This window comes from Typopeltis vanoorti, chromosome 22 (genome assembly GCF_054136105.1).
Source record: "Typopeltis vanoorti isolate ZY-2024b chromosome 22, IOZ_Tvanoo_1.0, whole genome shotgun sequence".
In the NCBI taxonomy this organism is placed as follows: domain Eukaryota; kingdom Metazoa; phylum Arthropoda; class Arachnida; order Uropygi; family Thelyphonidae; genus Typopeltis; species Typopeltis vanoorti.
The window spans coordinates 64222875-64249061 of record NC_143570.1 but is presented as its reverse complement, the minus strand read 5'-3'; the positions used below and the strand labels follow the sequence as shown (position 1 = coordinate 64249061).

General features: G+C 37.2%; 1 protein-coding gene across 4 annotated transcripts in view; it reads right to left on the bottom strand.

The window, feature by feature from the left end:
- LOC150094462 (hemocytin-like) overlaps positions 1 to 26187 on the bottom strand; it is a 2636009-nt gene that overhangs the window by 854133 nt on the left and 1755689 nt on the right. For all 4 annotated transcript variants that reach the window (XM_090412206.1, XM_090412207.1, XM_090412208.1 and 1 more), the window contains one exon: positions 21072 to 21170. In XM_090412206.1, coding sequence (XP_090268332.1) covers positions 21072 to 21170 — 99 coding nt within the window. The remainder of the gene's footprint in view (positions 1 to 21071; positions 21171 to 26187) is intronic.

Here is a 26187-nt window from a genome sequence, read left to right as displayed (position 1 = left end):
TGATAAAAGGACCTCCCAGATGAGTGTTTTACTCCATGAGGTCTTGGGGTAATAATAATAATAATAATAATAATAATAATAATAATAATAATAAATGAATGAAAACATTAGCTTACAGTCTAATATTTTCCTTTTTTTTTGTATTGTTTGTTTAAATTATAATAGTGCTTATAATTTATTCCAGCTGATTTTTATGTGACAATGAGAAAACATTCAAACAACTATTCTTGTGGAAAGGCTTAGACGTTGGTTATGCATTTTTTACGAAATAATTTAAGGAAATTACAACGTAAACGTGGATATACATTAAAATAAAATTTAATATACTTCAATATTTGGCAACATCTCGTTGTCATTTTCAAGGAACTTAAGAACACGACACGTGCATGTAGGCACAACAAACAGTAAGTGAGGAAGAAGCAGGAAGCTATTATTTCTCCTAAAGTCCTGATGGTGCCCCCTAGTGGGCAATGTTGGTATTCTTGGGTGATTGGGCTGAAGGTCTTCTGATGTAGGTTTCACAAATTTGAGGCAGTCGCATGCAGCCAAATTTGTTGAGGTTGGATTTTTTCTTAGGGCTGAAGCTGATTCCATGAAAAGCTTTTCATATTTGTATTTACTGCGGTGTATTATTGTGACTTTCTTCTACCGTATTCTATGGCAGGTATCCAGCACATGGTCAGCAAGACCAGAGTTGCTGTATTGGTGAAACCGGATGTAGTCCTTGTGTTCTGAAATTCTGATATTTGCTGTCCTGCCTGTCTGGCCAAAGTAGGACAGCTTACAGCTGCAAGGTCCCTTGCAGCTGTAAGCTGTAAGACCAACCCCCCCAGGAGGGGGGAGGTTGGTCTTTAGTAGAGCAGATAAGGGATGGCAATTTTTTATATGGTCAGTAACAAGAAGTTAAGTCATGTTTTTTTAGGATTTTTGTAATTTTTTCCGAGGTGCCCTTGATATAGGGTATAGTGATGGATTTAGAGTAATCCTTGTTGTGGGGGGAGGAGTTGTGGTTTACTGTTTTCAATATTTTTTGGATTTTTTGGGGGGGGTAGCCATTGGCTGAGAAAGTGTTGAGAATGTGGTTTAGTTCTGTGGTTAGGGCATTGTAATTTGAACAGATAAGTTTAGCCCTGTTGTGTAGTGTCTTAATGACTCCATATTGTTGTGAGGAGGGGTGGTGGGATTTTTGGTGAATGTATCTGCCTGTATGGGTGGATTTTCTATAGACTGAGAAAACCAAGGTTCCATCAGGCTGGCGGGTGACTAGTGTGTCTAAGAAAGGAAGGCAGTTGTTTTTTTCCTCTTCCAGGGTGAATTTGATTCTGCGGTGTTGGTTGTTTAAGTGTGTTAGGAAGGAGAGGAGTGCATCGGAGCCATGTGGCCAAATAGCGAACACATTATCAACATAGCGAAGCCAAATGATTGGTTTTTGTGGGGCAGAGTTTAAGGCTTTCTCTTCAAAAGTCTCCATATAAAAGGTGGCCAAGGGTGGGAGAGTGGAGAATCCTTGGCTGTCCCCTCTATTTGTTTGTAGAATTTCCCTTGCCAAACAAAATAGCCTGAGTTCATTGTGAACTGAAATAGGACTGTGATATCGGGAGGAAATTTAGCTTGGATTAGCTCTAAGGATTCTTTGAGTGGGACATTTGTGAATTAGAACAATGGATACCATTGATCTAATTCACATCAGTGTCATGTGCTATGCTACCTAACTTACCATGCAAAAGACTAATGCAACCACATATTTAAAACAAAACTTTTAACTTAACTAATTAATTCCACAATACAGTCTAATTCCAACACACAATTTTTTAACTGATAACACTTTTTTTAAAACTAAACAACTTAGCTTTTGGAGCTCTCCAAACACAGTCGCACCACAAGATACTGTAGTAAATATTATACTGGTGTAAATGGTGCCATGCAGGGTACAGAAGGGAGGAAAATTATAGGGGAATTAAAGAAGAAAGAATCAGAGCTGTATCAAGTGTTGATTGGATTAGATGTAAATAAAGCTGTAGGAATGAAAGAAGTATCACCACATATTTTTAGGATTATATGAAAAAATTAGCTATGAACTTGTTATTAATTAAAGGTCGAAGTGAGAAATGTTTCTATGGAATGGAAAGAAAGCAAAATTGTACAAGAATAGTTCTAGAACAGAAGTTTCCAAATACAGACCAGTCAGCATATCTCCAGTTGTAGCGAAGATATTGGAGAGGCTAGTAAAAAATGAAACACAGAATTTGGTTGATAGACAAAGGAACTTTTATGATGGTCAGTATCATTTAAGTGCAGGTCTTATTTTATCAATCTAATTGTACTATATGACAAGGTGATGAATAGGTGATGAATGTGCTTGATTGGTTAGATCAGTAATGGGTATGGTTAAATGGATTGATAATGACTCTCGGCACAATAGCAGAAAGTAGTAGATGACAGTGCAGTCTCAAAAAAAAAAAAAAAAAAAACAGTAATGTGCTCGGTTATTGACCCCCTGCACTTTAACTTATTTCATAATGACATATCGTATGGACTGCCTGCAGATCTTCATTTGTTTTTACTGATGATGCACTGTTGGAGAGAATTATAAAGGGCATCACTGATGTTCACTCCTTTCAGGAAAATGTGAATACATGTTTTAGCTTATTTGTGAGTAGGGTTTTAGTTTTAATATAAATAAGTACAAGGTCTTTCAATTTGGAATGCAGAGATATAAGGCTCTTTACTGTATTGTAGAAAATGTGACTGGATGAGATTCAAGATCTACGATGATGATTGACAATGGACTGAGTTTCAAGAACACACATTGCATTGCCGCTATGATAAGTACATTTAAAAAAAGAAACAAGAAGCAAGTTGTGCCACTATATTATGTCACCTAGTTTACATTGTGATGTGGAAACAATAGGGAAGGTACAAAGTTTACCAACCAATCACTATCAAGACGCTGGAATTCTGGTTATATGGAGGAACTGAAGAAATGAAATTTTAAGAGTTTATTTTGGTAGGTAGAAAAGGGATGATGTGATAGTTAATGAACAGCACAGAACACCACTCCTGTGATTGGTCTTCCTCTTGACTTGGATGGCAATATCTCTGTCACTTGTCCCTGCAATGCCTACAAAGTAACTTCCACCAGCTTCATGAGAAGACGAGGCATAAGATCAACATTGAATTATAGATTGAAAATGACTCTTTTGCAAGCATCAATCAACACAGAGATAGTATATTTGACCCACTTGCAGTAAGGCCTTGACTACTCCAGCAGGCTTGGGTAGATTATTATTATTATTACCATCACAAGACCTCATAGAGTAAAAGACTCATCTGGGAGGTCCTTTTATCACACACAGCTCATCATACCGTGTTCTCCCCTGATCTCCCACTATTCTCTGTAAAAATTCTCCAGCATTGATCCTATAACAACCACTTATCAACTTGTAGGTCTCTATCATATCTCCCCTCTACCTCCTCTCCACCAGACTCTGCAAATTACATCTTCTCAATCTTTCCTCATACACAACATTCCAGAGGTCAGAAACTACCTTAGTCAGTCTCCTTTGGACCCTTTCCAACATCTCTTCATCCTTCTGAAAACCCGGTGACCAAATCTGGGCACAATAGTCCATGTGTTGCCTAATCAAATCCTTATACAACGGAACAAGAATCTCCTTACTTCTACAGGTCAGTGTTCTCTGCATCATTCCCAGAAGCCTTTGTGTTGTCTTCACAATTTTGACGATGTGTCTCCTAAATTTTAGATCCTTATCCACTATCACCTCCAGATCTCTTATTTCCTCTACCTCCAGCAATAAATTCTCACCAAGCATAAATTCTGCATCCCATCTTTGTTTTCCAAATTTTAAAACCTTACATTTTGCAACACTGAACTCACATCCCCATTTCCATGCATAGTCACTCAATCTATTCAAGTCTTCCTGTAAGGCCACAACATCTTCACTACACTTCATGGTTCGTCCAACTTTGGATCATCTGCAAACAACTGAATATCTCCATTCAAATCTTCACCTATATCATTGATATACAGGTTAAACAGTAATGGCCCTAAAACAGACCCCTGAGGCACTCCACTAGTGACTTTCCTTTTCCTGGATATCGCACCCCCATATACAACTTGTTGATACCTATCAGATAGCCAGTCTCGAATCCAATGCACCAATCTAATCTCCAACCCCATTTGCTCCAGTTTGACTGTCATCCTATCATGAGGTACTTTATCAAAAGATTTTGCGAAATCCAAGTATATTACTATGTATCCTTTTCCTCTGCCCAAGGAAGCAGTCACTTTATTGTAATAAGTATGTAGGTTACTAAAACATGACCTCGCTTTAGCAAATACATGCTGTCCATCAAAGATAATACCATTGTTATCAACCCAACTCTGGATCCTAGTTCTCACAAGCTTCTCGAACAACTTAACCACAACACCTGACACACAGATAGGCCTATAGTTTGATGCTTGAGTTCGATCACCTCCATTATGAAGTGGCACAATCTTGCCCTCCTTCCACTCCTTAGGAACTTGACCGAGTGTGAGACTGAAATTAAAAAAATATGTCAGGGCAGGTGTCAACTCCCTGGCACATTCTTTCAGAATACGTGGTGATATATTATCAAGTCCCACAGCCTTATTAACATCTAGTTTACTCAACTCCCCATACACCTCTTGCCCACCTACAGTCAGTCTCTCCTCCCCATCATGTACTGCTCTCAATCTCTCCATGAAGTGACATTCACAAGATTAAAAGACCTGTATGAACTGCTCATTAAGTATCTCCCCCATACATTTTGCAACAGCTGTCTTTATACCATTTTCTCCAATCAATGTCATCCTTCCATAATCATTCTTTCTTTTGCTGGCTACATATCGAAAGAACTCCTTAGGATTCTTTTTGGCTTCATTAGCTAACTGCTGTTCATCCCTCTCTTTAGCTACTCTCACCATCCAAGTCACTCTCCTTGCCTGGACTTTATACACCTCATGGAATTGGTTATTTCCACTTCTCTTATGCTGCCTCCACAATGCCCTTTTTCTAAACATCTACAAATCATTTATGTAATCGAAAGAATACATATAGCACACCTCACACTTAATGAAATGGCTGAAGTCTGAATTAAAATCATGGAATGACAAAACTGCTGCCATGTTTTCTGTCGGTACTGCTCTAAGGTCTAATGATAACGAAGTCGTAATTATGCTATAAAACTGTAGTACAACAATCACACCAAAAACCACAATAATACAGCAAAAATACATCATCAAATCAAAGAAAACAATCAACAAATCAACAAAAATCACAGATCTTTCAGGATCTTTCTAACAGCACGTTATTTCACCAGATAGCCTCGACTTCAATATCGATCTGAGTTGAACCACCACACCAAGCATGGATTTAGATTATACACTGGAAAAGAGATAGTCTGTAAAATTTCAGAGACTGTATAAATTATATACTTTTGGTAGGAGTTTTCTTTCATATGCAAAAATGTGAACTGAATGGCATGCAACTCTGCTGTATAGTTACTGTAATCAAGGGGAATCTGGTTGAAGATTGTTAGGAAACAAAGAAAGTAGAACAGCCAACAGAGATCTCTGATTTTGAACCATCAATAAAGATAAGCAAGAAATCAGAGTAAGCTGCTCTGTGTGCATTGAGCAATTGAAGGTAGACAGATGACAATGTACAACAATTCTGTAGATGACAAAAGTGAGAGGTTGCAGGATGGGATGCAAGCAAGCCATGGAGGAAAAGTGAAAAAAAACTTTCTATAACAATAAGAGGTTTCATTAAACACATGACTATCAAAAACTGCTTCTATGTTAAGTGAATGAAACTATGCTCACTGCAAAGGGATATGGAGATGTCATATCTTTCCCACAAGGATTATGATTCCTCCATGGATAGTTCCATCTCTTATCTTGTCCTTACAGATGATGGCAATATTTAATAAGGCTTAAAGCTTAAGTTATGTCTGCTGTAGGAAACATGCACTGGCTTATACTTCCTGAGTGAAATATTGATATTATCATTGTTCTGGTTGAATCAACAACAATTCCATTGTAAGTATGCTTTCTGTATTTATTTTGGTACATTCATCTGAGTTCTGGTGCTGTGAGGTCTTGTCATTATCAGTCTGGGATTTTTTTCAGTGTGGGAATAAATTGTGGATGGCCAGTGTCTGTCTCTTCCCTCTCAGGAAAAATATGCAAGATGTTAAATTCAACTGAGTCCAACATATCAGATATGTGTTTATAGTTTTATTTGCTCTGGGATTACAGAGCATCCATCTGGTAGTGGATCTGGAGACAATTCCTTAATGTCTCTGAGATGTGTGAAAGATGTGAGATATGAAAAACTGAATGTGGTTTCATTCAGAAATGAAACAATATTCAGCTTTTTCCTCAGATTTGTGCTGTTGAAATAGTAAGTAAAAACTACCCCATTCAGGGATGATATAATTGTGAGAATGCTGAACACTAATGCATCTCATTAGATTCTTTTATTACTATTACCTTCTTAGCATAAGAGAGTTTCCCAAAAAGATGCTGCTGTTGTCATGCACTTCCCTTTCACCTCCTATTAAAGCATGTTCTCCTGTTTTTTGATTTCTTGAATTGTCTCTCTTTCATTCTTCTATCTTGCTATACTCTGAAGTAGGATGTTTTGCTCTTGCATACTATACATTTGTGCCCTTTACTTTACCTTCTATGCTTAAGTAGAGATAGCAGAATCAAGACAGGCAATTCTGAGAGTGATTATATTTACGATACTTCAAGAATTTAGGATGTAAAGCCTGACATGGCAGTTGAGATACGTTGCTTTTACTGCTGCTGTTTTTGGACTGAGAAATGCTAAGATAATAATGATAGATGATGCTAATCTAAGGTTATATGGTAATTCAAATCAGATGGGAAATGAAAGATCAGAAAAACATATTTGAACAATAATGGAGGGAAAAGTCCTAGAAACAGAAATGCTGATGGCAATTATGTTAGGAGATACAAGTAAGATCAATGACATGAAAAGAAAGACCAGTTGCAGAAGAAAACTGTTTAGAGAAAACTAGTAATCATACCTTAACAGTATTGGAATACAGGATATCCTGTGCATGCACATGTGCCCACACACACACACATACACACATACACCTAAGCAGATTTTGAATTGTATAAGGTTAACAGCTGATCAGAAGTGAAGTAACGTATTGAGCAAAAGAGAAACCCTAATTTTTTAGAAGCTGAGGATGCAATGGTTGTGATGTATTTATGCCAGTAGAGGTCAGGGTGATTCCAAAAAAAGAAATCTCATCTTGTGTGGAAATTTGAGTGTTGACAAAAATAATACTGGAAGAGAATGGTTCTTTTTTGTGAGAAATAAGACAGAACTGAGTTTTACTAGCATTTACTAGGTTATCTGAACCGCCATTGGAGGATTGCTTGGAGATCAGAACTGAGGGCAGTGGTGGTTGATGTTCTGCAGTTTGAGGTGAGTTCTGTAGAGTAAGGTTTATCAAATGAAAAGGAGTGCAATGCTGTCATCTGCAAAACTGTGTATACTGGGTTGGAGGTCAATTGAAGTAGATCATTGATATACAGAAGCAAAAGGGTTGGTGAGAGAACATAACCTTGTAGAACACAGACATTAGTTGAATGGTGAGAAGATAAGGACCCATCCATCATCACACATAGTGTGCATTCAGACAGAAAACTAGCAATCCAGTTGCAGAAGTCCTAGGACAGACAAAATGATGAGAGTTTGTTCAGTAAGCCATTGTATACCAAAACCCATCAAAAGCTTTGGTGATAACAAGTGCAACCACTTGAGTTTCACTAAAGTTCTCCATGGCATTTGTCCAGAGATGAACGATATATGTGAGCAGATCTCTTGATCGGCAGCGACTGAATCCATAGTGTTAGTTGTTTATTAGATGGATGCTTTCAAGGTAGTGCAGGCATTAGGAATTGATGGTTCTCTCCATTACATTAGATAGGACTGAGGTGAGTGAGACAGGGCAATAGTTTGATGGCAGTGATTGGAATGGGTTGAACAATGGCCAATTTTCAGGCTATGCTTAAACTGGGATAAAGAATTAAACAAGAAGTTTATTCTTAGCAAGTATAATTTACTTTTGTAACCAAGTGAAAAACTCTTTTTTTTATTTATTGTAACTTTCATGTGTGTGTACACACACTGCTTGGAAAGAGTTAAAGGACACCCCCCCCCATGGGCAAGGTGCATTGTGCTATGTGACGAGTCATGTGTTTGTAACTGGTATAAATTGGAGGAATATGTTGCTCCCAAGTCAGTACAACTGTGGTCTGGGTGAAATGGCTGCGAGAATGGAACTGACAGAGTTTGAAAGACGCATTGTGATAGGATGCCATGATAGAGGCCTATCTTTTCAGCAAACTGTTGACAAATTGGACCATTCCAAATCAACAATCAGTGATACCATACTGAGATGGAAGTGCAGGGAGACAATTGCAAGTACTACCTGCAGTAGATGACCCACTGCACTCACCGAACATGACCATAAGGGGGATACATAGGATGATGTGTAAAAAACATCATTCATCGGCCAACATGTTGAATGCAGAGTTCTAGGCATGCATCTGCACAAAAACATGGGTTTCCATGGTAGGACCACAATATACAATATACCCAAGTGTAGTCTACAGTTGTGCAAAGAGCATCTACTACAGTGGAAGCTTGGAAAGCTGTGTTATGAAGCAATGGATCAGGTTACAACGTCTACCGAGCAGAATAGGTGTGGGTGTGGCAGATGTCCAGTGAATGTTTCTTACCAGAGTGCATAACCCCAACTATGAAATTTGGAGGTGGTGGTGTGATGGTATGGTCCTGTTTTTCCTGGTTTGGCTTTGAACGTCTGTTTGTGGTACGACAAACACTGAACTCTGAGAGGTATCCAAACATTCTGGACAATGCAAAATGCTTCCTACTTTGTAGTGTTTCTATGTAACTGAAACATCACCTTTTTTGGTAAAGCAATGCACAGTGTCATAAGGTTGCTGCTGTAACTGCATGGTTTGTAGACATGAATGTAACCATACTTGAGTGGTAAACACAGAGTCCTGATCTCAACCCTGTTGACCATCTGTCGATGAAATGGAGCATCAGGTGAAGTTAACAGATTCCCATCCCACTACAGTCCAGGACCTCATGACATACCTACAGGAAAAATAGTCAAAATTTCTCGTTGATCACTATCATGTGCTTGCTGAAGTATCCCTACAGGATTGCTGCAGTCATAGCAAAAAAACGTCCTACATATTATTAAGATCGCACCATGACTGTTTGTTCCTCACACTATGGTGTTCATTGAATTCTTTTCAAGTGGTGTATATATATGTACTGGCTCTCTAAGCACATGAAGCATATGAGTGACGCTATGAGTTTAGAGTTTCAAAGTATAAAATTCTGAAATTGCTGCAAATAAAATGAAGAAGATGGAAGAGATAAGCAGAACTTGGAGTGATAATAGATATGTACCTGTACTTTAGAGAATGCTAAATATGTTTGGAGAACACCACAGACTGCAATACTGAAGAAATGGAGATCCGTGATATCGAGTTCCATGATATCAGACTTACACAAATTGCTGTAGCAAATTTGGTCATGAATATTTTGAGGAAATGAAGATAAATTGGTTTCTATAAATTAAGGAACAAAAAGAAAAATCATGATACCTCAAAAAATTTTATGATGAATTTTTATGCAATTTGGTGAAAAGCAGTATAATATGTGAAAGAAATACTCACAAAAATTGTAAATGAACAGTTTAATACAGTATCAAATGGATTAATATTCTATGTTCAAACTATATTCAAAACCAAGAGGTCAAAATGAGATTGTCAAAGTGCCTCAACAAGGAATGTGATCATTCCTCACACTAATACAGTGCTCGCAACAAAGTTTCATACTGTTGACAATAGTATCCAGGAGCCAAGTTGGTAATAACAACCATTACTCCTGTGAAGTCCCGACCTGGTTGGCTGAGTGGTTACATATCTGCTCTACAGCCAAAAGGCTGCGGGTTCGAATCCCACCATGGGCATGGATATTTGTGACTGTCTGTGGAAATGCTAGTGGTGGGCAGTAGATGGCATTGGTGTTGTTGTAGTTGGTGGAGACAAGAGAGCTGTAGAGTAGATGCCCTCCCTCGATGAGTCTTTGGACTCCCTGGAGGTGTCATGTAATAATAATAATAATAACAAAAGTTCTCCTAAGGCCCTTAAACTTTTGGGGAGGGTAGGGGGTGAGTGCAGCAACATATTTATCTAGAGCATTCTATTCATGCTCAATAGAATTAAGACCAGGCGATCTGGCTGGCTAATCTACAGATACAATAATCTCTTCTTGAAGATATTTGCCCCTTTTAGGATACATGGATGAACATAGGAGTCCAGGACCTTGTCTTTGTAAGATGTAGTATTAATGATTCTGCTTGGGAACATGTACAGGTTAGTGCATCCCCCTAAATAGAAGCCTCCCCAAACCATCACACTACCTTCACCATGTGTGTTCCTTTCACAGATATCAGAGAAATGATAAAATGTTTCTGATTCTCACCAGATCAGAGCATGGTTGGTATCACCTTACAGAGAAAATCAAAACTCATCTGTAAATAATACATCTGTAAATGACCCCCCTGCTGGTGTTGAGTAAAGTTGATGTAGAGCCTGGCCAATTTCAGATGTTCTCTCCTGTGAGGAGATATAGTGGCACTCAGACTGCCAGTCACATAGCATACAGACCACCTTTGTGTAACCTTCTGTACACAGTGGAAGCAGATAGCTATGTTCCTATAGCCAATATGAGTTCAGATAGTAGTAAATTTAGGGTAGCACTTTTTTTTTCAAGCATATTATCAGAGATTTGATCACCCATTGCATTTCAGCAGACTGTATCTCTGGCATGCTGTTTGTGACTGGAATTGGTCCACAGTCTGTGAACCATAAAACAGCTTACATGCAATCATCTGGCTACCTGATTTTGACCGACCTCTAGTCTTATCATGGCTCATCATCTGAACTCATCAGTTAAATGATATCTTGCAGCCCATATTCAAGAATTTTGCTATCATGAAACGTCTTGTTTTCATATGAAATGGAAATTCACTCCAAAACATCCACTTTTATACCTTGGCTCCTTTGCATATACTGCTGACAGCACCCCTAATTTGTATATTATAACTACTCAGAGTTGTTTTTTATATAATGTACCTGACTTTCAGATCTCCACATCCCAGAGTTATCAGGATTTTTATCTTTGTTTCTCAATTTATGGAAATCAGTGTATTTTAAAAGTTCAGAGAAGAATCACTAAGTTGGTGTTAGGTGTCTGAATCATTAGGTAGGACAAGGGAATGGTTTTGCAGGAACTGCTGATATGACAGAGAAATGCTGGACTAATGCAGTGGAGATTTTTCATAGAGAGAGTGGTAGTATAAGAATCTATTCAACGAACTTCTATAAGACAAAGCCATGGAATGAATATGAAGTTTCTTGCATGGAAAATGGTTGGCCAGTGGAATTAGTTGCATGAGAGTGTGCTGAGTGGAATACATTGTGCATAGAAAGAGTGAAGAAGTTTATTATTCTTATTAACATCCAACTTCCATGGAGTCAGACTCATCATGGAAGGCACACTGTTATTGCACACAATGCTCATCCAACTGTGCTTTAAATTGATTCAATGTGTCTACATTTACAACACACTCAGGCAATGCATTCCAATCACCAACCACTCTCCATGCAAAGAACCTGCTCCTCATTCTTACGCTCACACTCTCTTTATACATGTTCCAGATGGCCTTTGGTTTTACCCTCCCTCTCTCATTCTATGAAAAATCTCTTCCATGTCAACCTGATAACAACCCCTGACTAGCTGATCTCAATCATATCCCCTTCTTCCTCCTATTCACGAGGCTTTCCAATTTAAATTCTCACAATCTGTCATATTCCACATTCCAAAGACCACTGACCACTTTTGTGAATCTTCTCTGGACCCTTTCTAACATATCTTTGTCACCATGAAAACACAGTGACCAAATTTGTGCACAATAATCTATATGAAGTCTGATCAAGGCCTTATACAATGGCATCATAATCTCTTTATTTCTGCATGTTAGGGTCCTCTGCATCATTTGCCATTATCCGACATGACATCTTTACAATTTGTGCAGTGTTGCTCTTGAATTTTAGGTCCTTGTCAACCACCACTCCCAGATCTCTCATCTCCTCTACCTCCTTTAAAGTTTCCCCACCAAATGTATACTTTGCAGCATTAAACTCATAGTTCCACTTACCTTCCCATTCATGCAATTTATTCAAGTCCTTCTGTAAGGCCATAACATCTGCTTGACTCTGCATTGTTTATGGAATGAATTGATGAACATTATGTAACATCAAATTACTGCAACTACTAATTGAAGAAGGTAAAGAATTTGGACCGCAAACTCAAAAAGGTTAAGAAACTTTTGGAAAAAGAAAAACATTGTGAAATGTGCTACATGAACATTAGAAGCATAGCACATAAAGAAGAAGAATTAGATAAAATTTTAAATGACGAAAATATAGAAATTGCAATTCTTACAGAAACAAAAAAGAAACTTAAAGGAACAAAAGAAACAGCTAACTACAATATCATATCTACTGGAGTGGACAAACAAATACATGCAAAAGCTGGTGTAATGATTTGGATCCATAAATCAATTAAAGCAAAAATAACTCATTATACATACTAAAATGAAAGAATACTAGAAGTGCGATTAAAATTAAATAAAGAAAATTTAACATTTGTTTTCCCTGAAGAAGGAAAAGAAGAAGAAAATGATTACCTTTACAAAGAGTTACAAGGAATATATGAAAAATTAAACGAAACAGACCATATAATTATAGCCAGAGATCTTAATGTCCGAATAGAAATGAAAAAAATTAATAACAAAATAGAAAAATTTGGAGAACAACAGTAGGCAAAAATGGCAAGCAACTAATTGATTATACAATATATAATAATTTAAAAATAATATGCATAAATATACGTGGTGTCCTCTTGCACACCATGTATATTTATGCATAAAAATAGGCATAAATATACGTGGTGTGCAAGAGGACAAAAATCAATAATAGACTATTTTATAGCAAATGAAACATCAGCAAACCTCTTCCTAGACATTAAAGTTAGAAGAGGGCTAGAAATTGACACAGATCACTATTTAGTACAGGCAAAATTAAGATATTCACCAAACTGGCTACAAAAAATATAAAAAAATAAATAAACTAGAGAAACAAAATCTAATTACAAAGTAAGACTACTAAATGATTCAAGTATAAGAAATTTATAGCAACAGAGGATTAATAACTACTTAGTAAAAATATAAGAAAATAAGACATTGAGAAAGAATGGAATAATATAAAATAAATTATCTCATCAACAGCATATGAAAGTCTAGGAACACACAAAAAAATCATAAAAATAAAAAATTACATATATGGGACAATGAAATAAAAACAATAATTGAAAATAAAAAGCGGGCTTTTAAAAGATGGTTAAGAAGCAAAAAAAAAAGAAAAAAGAAGATGAAATTGGATATAAAAATAGACAAGCAAATAGCCAAAAGAGAAACCAGAAAGAGAACAGAAAAAGCTGGGAAAAATTTGTATCATATCTAGAAAATGACATGTACAAGATAAGACCCAGTGCATACAAAATACTAAAACACATGTATGCAGATATAATAGAAACTGCAAATATAAATTGTGAAATAAATTTAAAAGAATTCTTGAATTACTTTACAGATCTTTGGACAGATAATACTGGCATCAAAAATAATTACACCAGAAACTTACAAAATACCTTAAATGATATGATAACAATGAAAGAATTAAAGGACAACCTAAATAAAATAAAAAATGGCAAATCAGCAAGAGAAGATGGGACAAACTCCAAAATGTATAAATTTGCTGGAAAAAAATTTCGTCAAAGATTACTAAAATTTTTAAATAAAATATATACAAATGTACAAATACCAATAGAATGGAATACAAGCATAGTAATATCTATACTTGAAAAAGGGGATAAAACAAAACCTGCTAACTACAGAGGTATTAGTTTATTGAATACATGCTTCAAAATATATAGCATAATACTTAATGAAAAACTAAAAATATATAGTGAAAAAATATTATTAGAATGTCAAAATGGATTTAGAAAAAGACACTCTACAGTGGATGCAGCTTTCTGTTTAAAACTAATTATAGAAAAAAGCAGAGAATTTAATTTGGAAACTTATCTTTTGTTTATAGATTACAAAAAACCATTTGACAAAGTAAAAAGACTAGAGGGATAGGACAGGTTTGAGTTTTAGAGGTGCAGGAGGAGAGTGTGTTCCGCATACTGAGTACTCTGGATGTTAGTAAAGATGTGGGACTGGATGGTATTTCACCACAAGTTTTGAGAGAATGTGCTAAGGAACTGACATTGCCTTTGACCTGGATTTTCAATGAATATCTGGCTGCAGGAAAGGTGCCCATGGAATGGAAGGAAGGTAAGATAGTGCCATTGCATAAGGGCAGTAGCAGACTGGAAGTGTATAATTATAGGCCAGTTTGCATGTCATCAGTAGTTAGTAAGATCTTGGAGAAATTAGTGAGGGACCATATACAGCATTGGGCAGATGAGGGTAATGTTATCTGTGAGAGTCAACATGGATTTGTGAAGAAGTGCTCTTGTTTTAGCAATATGCTAGTCTTTTATGATAAATTTACAAGAGCATTAGATGAGGGGAAAGGCATATACTGCCATTTTCCTAGACTTAGCAAAAGCATTTGACAGGGTGTCACATGATAAGCTGATATTCAATTTGCAGCACATGGGTCTGGATGTCAGATTGGTCAACTAGATTCAGCATTGGCTGTCCAATAGGTATCAAAGAGTTGTGTATGGTGGAGCAATATCAAAGAGGCACAAGGTTACAAGTGGGGTCCCACAGGGCTCAGTACTGGGACCTATATTGTTTAACCCTTTATATCAATGACATTGTCCGTGGATTGCAAGGGGATATTCGGTTGTTCGCGGATGATGTGAAGCTGGGAAGGGTTATTAGTAATAGTGTAGATGTGGAGCCCTGCAAAAGGATTTGAATAAGCTAGATAGATGGGCAAATGAATGGGAGTCTCGGTTTAATGCAGCAAAATGTAAGGTCTTGAGGTTTGTGACACATCGATGGGATGCTGCATACTCTGTGGGAGGAGTTAAACTGGAGGAAGTAGGAGAGACAAGAGATCTGGAGTTGATGATTGATAGAAACCTGAAATTTAGGGGACATATTGCAAAGGTGGTGAACACACGTAACACAGAGGATTGCTGCAACAATCAGAAGGACACTGACCTGCAGTGATAAAAGAGTTATCATTCCGTTGTATGACTCTGATTAGACCACACTTAGACTACTGTTCTCAGATCTGGTCTCCAGGATTTGAAGGGGATAAATTAACTGTGGAAAGGGTACAAAGATTGTACTAACATTGTACAGGACTGTACAATGCTAGTTATGGATCAGCTGAGAGAATGTGGAGTACAGAGTTTGGTGGATAGAAGAAGAAGAGGTGATATGATTGAGAGTTTTAAACTGTTGAGAGGTGGGTACAGGGTTGTCACTCGGGAGTTCTTTTGCTTGGTTTGAACAGTGGGAAGGAGTGATGGAGTGAAGGAGCAACAAGGGGCTATCCCTTGAAGTTAAGAAAGGAAACTGTGAGCAAGAGGGTGAGGAGTGGTTTCTTTGCATGGAGGGTGGCTGAACATTGGGATGCATTGCCTGATAGAATGGTGAGAGCGAGAATGGTCAATGAGTGTAATAATAGACTCTGTGTTCCCTAGGAGGGACCTACCATGATGAGTCTTGATAGACTTGTGTTTCTTAGAAAGGACCTCTCACGATGAGTCTTTTGACTCAATGGAGGCCTGATAATAATAATAATAATAATAATAATAATAATAATAATAATAATAATAATATACTATTTGATATATTATAAAGAATAAATATATCTAATATTTTACTACATGCAGTATTGAATGTATATAAAGATAATGAAATAAAAATAAATGAAAAGTTGTTTGAAAAACAATCTATAAACCAAGGAGTAAGACAGGCATGCCCTCTTTCTTCAACACTTTTCAATATTTACATTAATGAAATATTAATACACTGGAACACCTTAAACAATCAAGGTATAGAAATTTCCCAGAATAACAAAATAAATATGCTAGTATTTACAGATGATCAGATAAACATGACCTTACTAAAGGAAGGCCATGTTTTAGCAATTTGCTCATATTTTATAACAATGTTACGGCCGCGTTGGATAAAGGAAATGGATACACTATGATAATGTTGGATTTTTCTAAGGCATTTGATAGGCTACCACATGATAGACTGTTGCGTAAACTGGAAAATATGGGATTGGAACATAATCTATTGACTTGGATCAGGGGATGGTTAACAGACAGATATCAAAAAGTGGTATACAGTGGGTGTGAATCTGCCAGATTTAAGGTAACCAGTGGTGTACCTCAGGGTTCAGTCCTTGGGCCATTATTGTTCAATCTATATATTAATGATACATGTGTAGAGGCTTAAGTGCTGTGAGGAATCATGTTGGAGGCGTAATGGATTTTTTACAACACTCAAAAAGAATTAAAATAGAATGTAATACTTCCTATATTTCATCCTAGTCACTAGGACATCTACGGGGATTACAAAAACAATTAATGTAACATATACACAAATAACAAACAATACTAAGTCCAACCACGTGGGTGACACTAAAGTCCTATCTAGGTAGAGCGCCCTCTAAGGGCAATAGTAGGTGGCCTGGAATGTAAGGTGGGAACTCTGGTGATGAGTGTTTCCCAAATCTTTGGAAGCTTAATGCAACCGTATTTATTGAGATTTGGTTGGTTTTTGAGAGCTGCTGCCGCTTCTAAGAAAAGTCTCTCTTTCTTGAATTTGCTGTGGTGCAGCATGGTGGTTTTCTTCCATGATACCCTGTGGGTGGTGTCCAAAACATGGTCAGCCAAGCCTGAATGGCCATAGTTGTGTTTGAAGATGTAAGACTTGTGTTCCTCTAGATGGATGGATGCTGATCTGCCTGTCTGTCCAAAGTACACCAGCTTACAGGAACAGGGTACTTTGTAAACTCCAGGCAGAGAGAGAGGAGGGAGCTGATCTTTCGTAGAACGGATAAGGGTAGCAAGTTTGCGGTGGGGCTTATATGCTGTGTGTAGGTTGTACTGTTTTAGTATCTTGGCTATTTTTTCGGATGTGCCACGGAGGTAGGGTATGGTGATGGCATTTTTAAAATCTTGTTGACGAGAAGGACAGGGAATGGGGGAGGAGTTGATTTTTTTTTGATACTGTGATCGCTGTAGCTATATATTAATGACTTCAAGCAGGGTCTATCATCAGATTTGCAATTGTTTGCTGATGATGCGAAAATAGGCAGAGCAATCACGGATTCTATTGATATTCAGCAATTACAAAGTGATTTGAATAGACTGGAAATCTGGGCAAACGAAAATGGCTGTCGGTTTAATGTTAGTAAGTGTAAAGTTATGCACTTTGGTGTGATTAGAGATCCAGTGGTATATTATATTAGCGGGATTATGCTACAAGAAACTGAAGAGGCAAGGGATCTTGGTGTATTGGTGGATAAGAATTTAAAATTCAAAGGTCACATAGCAAAAGTTGCAAATACAACTCAGAGGATAAGGAAGTAATTCCTTCCTTATCCTTGACATGTAAGGATAAGGAAATAATTCTGCCTCTTTATAAAGCTTTGATAAGACCACACTTGGATTACTGTGCTCAGATTTGGTCTCCCAGGTTCCAAGGGGATAAAGGAGCTGTGAAAAGGGTACAAAGAAGAGTTACAAAGATTATATCCGGATTATGGGATTTAGATTATGAGGACAGATTGCAAGTATGTGGTTTGCAGACTCTGGTTAACAGGAGAAAGAGGAGTGATATGATAGAGGTCTATAAACTTTTGAATGGGTGTTATAGCATTTCAAATGATGAAATGAAATTTTTCGTTATATGGAAAGCGCGGAGAGAACACGGGGGCATCCATGGACGTTAAGATTGTTCTCAGTCAAGAAAGGGGTAAGAGCTAGGTTTTTCTCTCAGAGAGCAGTGAGTGAGTGGAATAATTTATCCTTATTCCTATTTATCCCTAGTGAGTGCATCTAGTGTAAATGAATTTAAGGGAAGGTATGATAGCTGGGTTGAGTAATTTACAGCCTCTCTCGATGAGTCCTTGACTCCCTGGAGGTCTCAGATAATAATAATAATAATAATAATATCAGATAAGGAAGATTTACAAAGAGCAATATATAATTTAAACATTATAGTAGAACAGTGGAATGAAAATTTCCATAGATAAAACTAAAACAATGGCATTTTGTGGACAAACTCCAGTTAGAAGCAATATAGTTATCAATAATAAAATAATAGAACAGATAAATACTTTCAGTTATCTTGGATGTGAAATATCATGTGAAGGAGAAAAAGACATAAAGTTAAAAACTTCAACATTTTTACAGATTATAGGCCTGATACACAGAGCACTCAACCCAAATATAGTACAAAAAAAAAAAAACATGCTTGAAAATATACAATACTTTAGCAGTGCCCACATTTAGCAATCAAATTTGGGCAATAAACAAACAAGATAAATGAAGAATAAAAACAAGTGAAATGAGATTTATGAGAAGAACTGCAAAATACACATTATTAGATCAAAAAAGGAATGAAGACATTTTGAAAGAACTAAAAACAAAATCAATAGAAGAAAAACTAAACAATTATAAACAAAAATGGATTGAACATGTAAACCGAATGGCCAACACCCAACATCCTAAACAAATACTAAAATATAAGCCAACTGGAAAGAGAAGGCAGGGTAGACCTCAAAAAAGGATATTGGATGAATAATGAGACCGCAACAGACCCGTTTGTTTGGTCTCATAATCTCCTTGCATGGTCTATACCTGTAATTAGTGTTATGATGATGGTTATGAAGAATTTGGATTAGATATAAATGCAAAGAAGACCAAATTTATGAAAATCTCAAAAGAAAACAGATCCGAGCTAGATATATTCATAAACAATATGAAAATTGAACATATAACAGAATACAAATATTTAGGCACCTACTTTACTGCAGATGGAAAACAAGATAAAGAAATAAAAATAAGAACAGCCATAGCTAAAGATGCCTTCTGGAAAAATAAAGATCTGTTCAGAAGTTCTGTGGATATTGAGACAAAGAAAAGAATGATAAGAACATTACTGTGGCCAGTTTTCACATATGGAAGTGAGACCTAGATATTCAAGAAGAGAGCAAGACAACAGATAATGGCCTTTGAAATGTGGTGCTATAGGAGAGCTCTGAAAATCTCATTGACAGAACATGTGAAAAATACAGGTGTCCTACAGAGAATGAGAACACAGAGATCTTTATTACAGGAAATGATCCAGAGAAAGATGAGGTTGGCGAGACATATACTGAGAGATTCAGGAGGACAGAGGATACTAACAGTTTTAGAAGGAAAAATTATGGGAAAAGGATCAACAGGCAAAAAACGAAGAACATGGCTTGAAGATATAAGATTATGGATAGGATCAGATGGCTATGCAAAAACAAAAAAGGAAAGCCACCAACAGAGAGAATTGGAAGGACACAGTGCTGCACCCTCTCACTGAGGAAGCAACACGAAGAAGAAGAAGATGGAACATCCAAGACTATCTTCAGAGTATCAATGCAAGAAGTCTGGAGATGTCTGAAGGAGATGAAGATACTGGAAAAATATGTCAGGTTAATGCAGGAGATGTACAGAAATGTGAAAACAAGAATTCAGACCTGCCTGGGAGATACAGAAAGTTTCCAAGTGACAGTTGGTTTGCATCAAGGGTCAGCATTAAGTCCATTCCTGTTTAATATTGTGATTGAGGTGGTGACGGAAGAGATGAGAGAAGATGCACCATGGACAATATTGTATGCGGATGACATCGTGCTGTGTGCAGAATCAAGAGAAGATGTGGCAGATAAACTGGAAGGATTGAGGAAACTACTGGAAGAGAGAGATATGAGGCTGAGCAAAAGTAAAACAGAGTACATGTGTTGCAAAGTGGATGGCAGACAATAGGCAGATCTGGAGCTGGAAGGAAATGTCATCAGGAAGGTTAGTGATGTTAGATACTTAGGTTCAACAGTGACAGAGGATAGAGAGGCCGAGAAGGAAGTGGGATGTAGGATACAAGCTGGATGGAGGAACTGGAGAGAGAGAGAGAGAGAGAGAGAGAGAGAGATGGCTGGGATGCTATACAATAAGAGAGTGCCAGTCAATCTGAAAGGAAAAATTTACAGGACAGTGGTGAGACCAGCTATGATGCATGCTATGGAAACTGTGGTCTTGAGGAAAAATAACATCAGCAGGATGGAGGTGGTGGAGATGAGAATGGTAAGGTGGATGTGTGGTGTGACCAGAAAGGATCATCTGAGAAATGACTATATAAGGGGAATGGAAACGGTGAAAGTTACAAACTTAGGAGTGAAGATACAGAAGGTAAGGTTGAGACGGTTTTGTCATATGATGAGAGAAGGGAGAACGAGTATGTGGGAAGAAAGGTCATGTAGATGGATGTGCAGGGAAGGAGGAAGCACAGGCGGCCAAAGAAGAGATGGAGGGAGCTGGTGGAGGAGGACTTGAGGATTAAGAGCTTGCACATGGTTGCAGTCCAAGATCGTCAGTTGTGGAGGAGACTCATTGGAAGCAGCGGCCCTACTTGAGTGGGATAAACTCAAGAAGAAGAAGAAAGACTACCTTCAGTGAGATTCAGACTCTGTGGAATTGTATGGATAACTGTAATATTATTATGGTATTTTTTTCTTTAACTCATGGTTTCAATTTCTTATCTAGAACTATAAGACTGATAAAACTGACAGAGAAATATCTTACCTCCATACATGAAGGGCACACAATAGGATGGCAAGCAGAGTGTCCTTGAAGGCGACATTCACAAATTTGACAATCAGAAGTTTCAATAATATCACCAGGCTAAAACAAAAAATAAATAAATACACATAAAATACTCAATAAATGAAAGTTTCAAGAATCTACCAATTTTTTTATGATACATAATGTAATTTAATGCAGCAATGTGTCCGATAGGGTACCATGTGCTATGCAAATGGAAAAATACCAATATTGTGAGCAAAACATAACACAACTACATAAACTTTAGTTATCTTATCTGTTTCTGCTGACATATTAACATAACCTAATTGATAAAGGTAGAATGAGAGATTGTGCTTTCAAGAGCTTAGTGAATAAGCAGGCCACAGATGACATAACAAGGACTGTCAAGGTGAGCAGATTTTACCAGGTAAATAGGGAAGGAAATTTGTAATTCTCTGATGAGGAAGAAGAGCAGGAACATATGAAAATCCATTCTGGAAAGTTGCATAATAATATGGAGAGCAAAGGAGCAAGGATTATGTCTAGCAATGAAGAGTCAAACGAACTAATAGAGAACATCATAAATCTCAGAAAAAGTTCAGATATCATATTTAAACATATATTGGATACGTGAGACCTTTCTAAAAGATTATTCATACGGGTTATCATGTCATGTGAAACTAACTGATAAAATACCTATAAGCATCTCCATTTTCTACACCCAAAATTGCTACTGCAGAAACTAGCAAATTGTGATGAGTAGAAATGCATTCAGGAATGACAGACACAATTGGAAAGCTGTAAGAGTAGTAATAATGACCATAAAATGAATAATACAAGAATAGGCTTGAGAAATGTTTGATATAAGATGTTTAACAATAAAAGATAAATAGTTGGTGCTGCTACAGACATGAATCATCTAAAGTGGGAATCGTATGTGAACAGGTAAGCCATATGGTTTATTATAAAGAAGGCCATAATTACTGCTGATTTCAATTACGAGGACTGTTTGAAAAGTTTGTAAATTTCCAATAGACAGCAACATGATTTGTTCATTCATACAAGTGTCAGCATGTATCATCTTTTTCATGACCCCTGGGATTTTGGGAAAAAATTTTCTTCGAATGAGGATGTCAATGACTATTTTGCACAATTTAACAAATCCTTCTTTTTAGATGGGATGAAAAAATCAGTAACTCACTGGACCAAATGTGTAGACCTCGATGGAGACTATGTTGAGAAATAAAGGTGATTTTTCCAAAATAAGGTGTTTAACTTAATTTTTTTACCAATCTTTTCAAACAACCCTCATATTTGGATCCAGATAGAAGGAAGGAGTAGAAAATGCACAAGACAAAAGAAAATTTATAGAGTTACTGAGGGAGTGCTTGGGAAATTGTGAAAGAATATTTGTTAGCAGCAATAGTAAGCTGTATTGAAGAAGCGGACACAATTTGGTGTAAAGTGGATGTCAAACAGGATATCAAACAGGAACTGCAGTTGAAAAAGAGATTATGGAAGAGATATAAGGAGAGGGGTGGAGGACAGATACACAAACAATATAAGAGGCAGGCCAGGAGAGTGACCAGAATGGTGAGAAAGGCAAAACTGGAATATGAGAAGAGATTGGTACTAAGATCCAAAGAAAATCCTAAGGAATTTTTTAGCTATGTGGCTAGTAGGCGGAGAAACGATTGTCGAAGAATGACATTGCAGGATAAAAATGGAAATAGAGTGACTGATGCAGAGGACATAGTGGAGTTGTTCAATGAGCACTTTATTGGAGTATTTAATCCTGGAGGGAGTTTTCATACTAGAGGGATAGGGCAGGTTCATTGTTTAGAGGTGCAAGAGAAGAGTGTGTTCCAAATACTGAGTACTCTGGATACCAGTAAAGCTTTTGGACTAGATGGTATTTCACTACTGGTTTTGAGAGAATGTGCTAAAGAACTGACAACTCCGTTGACCTGACTTTCCAATAAAAGGCATTGAGGAAAGGCACCCAGGAAATGAAAGGAAGGTAAGATAGTGCCATTGCATAAGGGCAGTAACAGACTGGAAGTGTCTAATTATAGGCCTGTTTGTGTGTCATCGTCCGCGCGGTTAGCCTAGTGGCTTTGCGCTTCGCAACCATATGCCTGGGGAAGGAGTGTCCTAGGTTCGATTCCGTCGGAGACGTGAGGAGCTGAAGGATCTTCCTCAGCCATAGCCAAGTTAGCCGGTCTTGGGCGCGGGCAGTAGGGTTTTTTCCGCCAGTTTATCTGGTGTTTTTCATCCCGCAAGCAGGCAAACCGGCCCCTTGTACACACAGGGATACAGCCAAGAATACCTTGAGGCATAGGAGTGACCATTCTATCCTCGTATTTCGGTTACGAAATCCAAGCATGCTTGGAAGGTTGTGGGCCTTAAAGGCCTGTTAAAACCATTGGGATAGATAGATTGTGTGTCATCAGCAGTTGTTAAGGTCTTGGAGAAATTAGTGAGGGACTATATACAGCATTGGGCTGATGAGGGTAATGTTAACTTTGAGAATGTTAACACACATTCTCGCTATTATGCCATTCAATATCACCGCTCTTCTGCTCAGCTCATCATTATCATACCTAGGCAACACACACACTATTTTTCCTCTCTCTGTCTTCTTCCGTAGAGTCTCAAGAAAAATCTCATATCTCTCGCTGCCCGACTTACATTACCACTCAAGTCATTCGTTCGTACCATCACAATCATCTCATCCACCCTTTCACCTCTCTTAATTGCCATAGCCACCCTTTCTATTGTGCCTCCTGGCAAACACTCCTCACATATCCTATCTTGAACACCACGGATAATTGAGTCGCCATACATTGTACCTCTTACCATTCCCTCTCTCCTCCTCTTTCATTCCCATATGTCTCTCTCTCATTCCCTCTCTTCTACTGCTATTCTCTCTTCTAGCATTCCCATACCTCTCTCTCATTCCATCTCTCCTACCATTTCCATTCTCTCCTCTTCTAGCACTTCCATATCTCTCTCTCATTCCATCTCTTCTACTGTTTCCATTCTCTCCTCTTCTAGCACCCCCATACCTCTCACTCATACTCCCTAAGTTCTCTCTCTCTCTCTCTCTCTCTCTCTCTCTCTCTCTCTCTCTCCTACTCTGATTCGCCTTACATTTATCTCTTCCATTCTCTTAATCTTATCTTTCATACTTCTGCTCTCATTCACAAGACATTCCACCTCCTCTTTCCACTCATCTATCTCCCTCTGCAGGTCAGTCACTCTTAATCTAAATTCACTCTCCCAAACAAAACCATCTCCTAAACTTTCACAGTCACTCACACCTTCCACACTATCAACTATTATTTTCTCATTCATATTTTTCATTCTCTCCTATCACACTACTTGTCTTCCTACATTCATTCCCCGTTCCTGGAGCAACAAAGTCGGATATTGATATTTCTAATGCACTTATTTACAATGTTCTCTCTTTGTGTTTTGAAAAGAAACTACAAATGATTTTTTTCGTACTATTTTTGCCATTATAACATCTGATACAATTATAAGAGTGGCATTTTACTGTTTTCCTCCCACACGAGAAAAAGAAATATGACAATAATATTGCTGATTCTGTCGAACTTTTGTAGTGGAAATTTTTAATACAAAACTTTGTAATTTAAATAAATAAATAAATAAATAAATATATATATATATATATATATATATATATATATATATAAGCAAAAGTATTGCTTATTATAAAATTGGAGCATAATATATGAACCAGCAGAAAATATATACATATCAATTTAAATCATAACTGTTAATTTTATTTTCTAATGACCAATTATAAAGGGAAACCAAGAAGGTGAAAGTACAAAGAACAGTAGATTATAATATAAAGAAAAAAAATGTAGTGATATATTTAAAGAATTTCATTATTCTCTATAAAGCAAAGTCACTCAAGCAGGTCCTTCAGGAAATCTGTGAAGTATTCTTTGAATCATGATTTTGAACAAAAATATAACATAATCTCGAACGTCGGCAGCTGGTTTTTTTAAATAATATTTCAAATAATTATCGTGAATTAATTTCTTCGAGAACAAAGAAAATGTTTTGTGGAGTAAGCGATTTGAAAAAATTAGCAAAAAAATTAAAAATTAAATTGGTTCCAGAAGGTAACGCAATATTTAAGTGAAGAAATTAGGCAAGGATGTTTATTTTGTACAGGCATTAAAATTGAATTGTACAATAAAAAGAGAAAATAAAAATAATTTCTATATTCTTAGTTTATCCAATATAACTAAAATTCAGTTACCCAGCATAGATCAAGGAACTGCATTTCTTGTTATAGGTAACTGACTCACAGCTATGAGCCTGAGATAATCTGATTAAGTGGAATGCATTGCCTGATGGAGTGGTGGGAGCGAGAACGGTCAGTGAGTTTAAAGAGTGGTATGATAGACTTTGTGTTTCTCAGGGGGGGACCTCCCCTCGATGAGTCTTGACAGACTTTATGTCTTAGGAAGGACCTCCCTCGATGAGTCTTTTGACTCCTTGGAGGCCTGAATAATAATAATAATAATAATAATAATAAAAAGTGCTCTCTTCAGTGTGAGGAATTATCACACCTTCTAATGGACATGCTGGCCGAATTGCACTTCTTATCCATGTTCTTTCAACAGATAGCATGCATCGTATTCAGATTTAGCTGGACATCTATAGACGTCCTGGCCAGTTGGGAGGTTAAGCAAGTAAATAGAGTGGGAGTGAAATGGATGAACAGTGAAATCAAGCAACCTGTGCTGGAAAAGAAAATGTTATTGAGAAGGTACAAGACAGTTGGTGGTTATCAGATCTATGAAGAGTATAAGGTGCAGGCTAGAAAAAGGTGACAGGCATGGTAAAGAAAGAAAAGGTGCAGTATGAGAGGAGATTGGTTGGTCAGGCAAAGGTTAACTCAAGGAAATTTTTCCGCTACATGGCAATCAAGAATGAGAATAATTATTGCAGACTAACATTGGTGGATAGTTATGGCAGCAGATTAGCAGCTGCAAAGAATATAGTGGAATTATTGAGCGAGCAATTTATCAGCATATATCATACTGGTGTAAATGATGGGGTGGAATATATATAG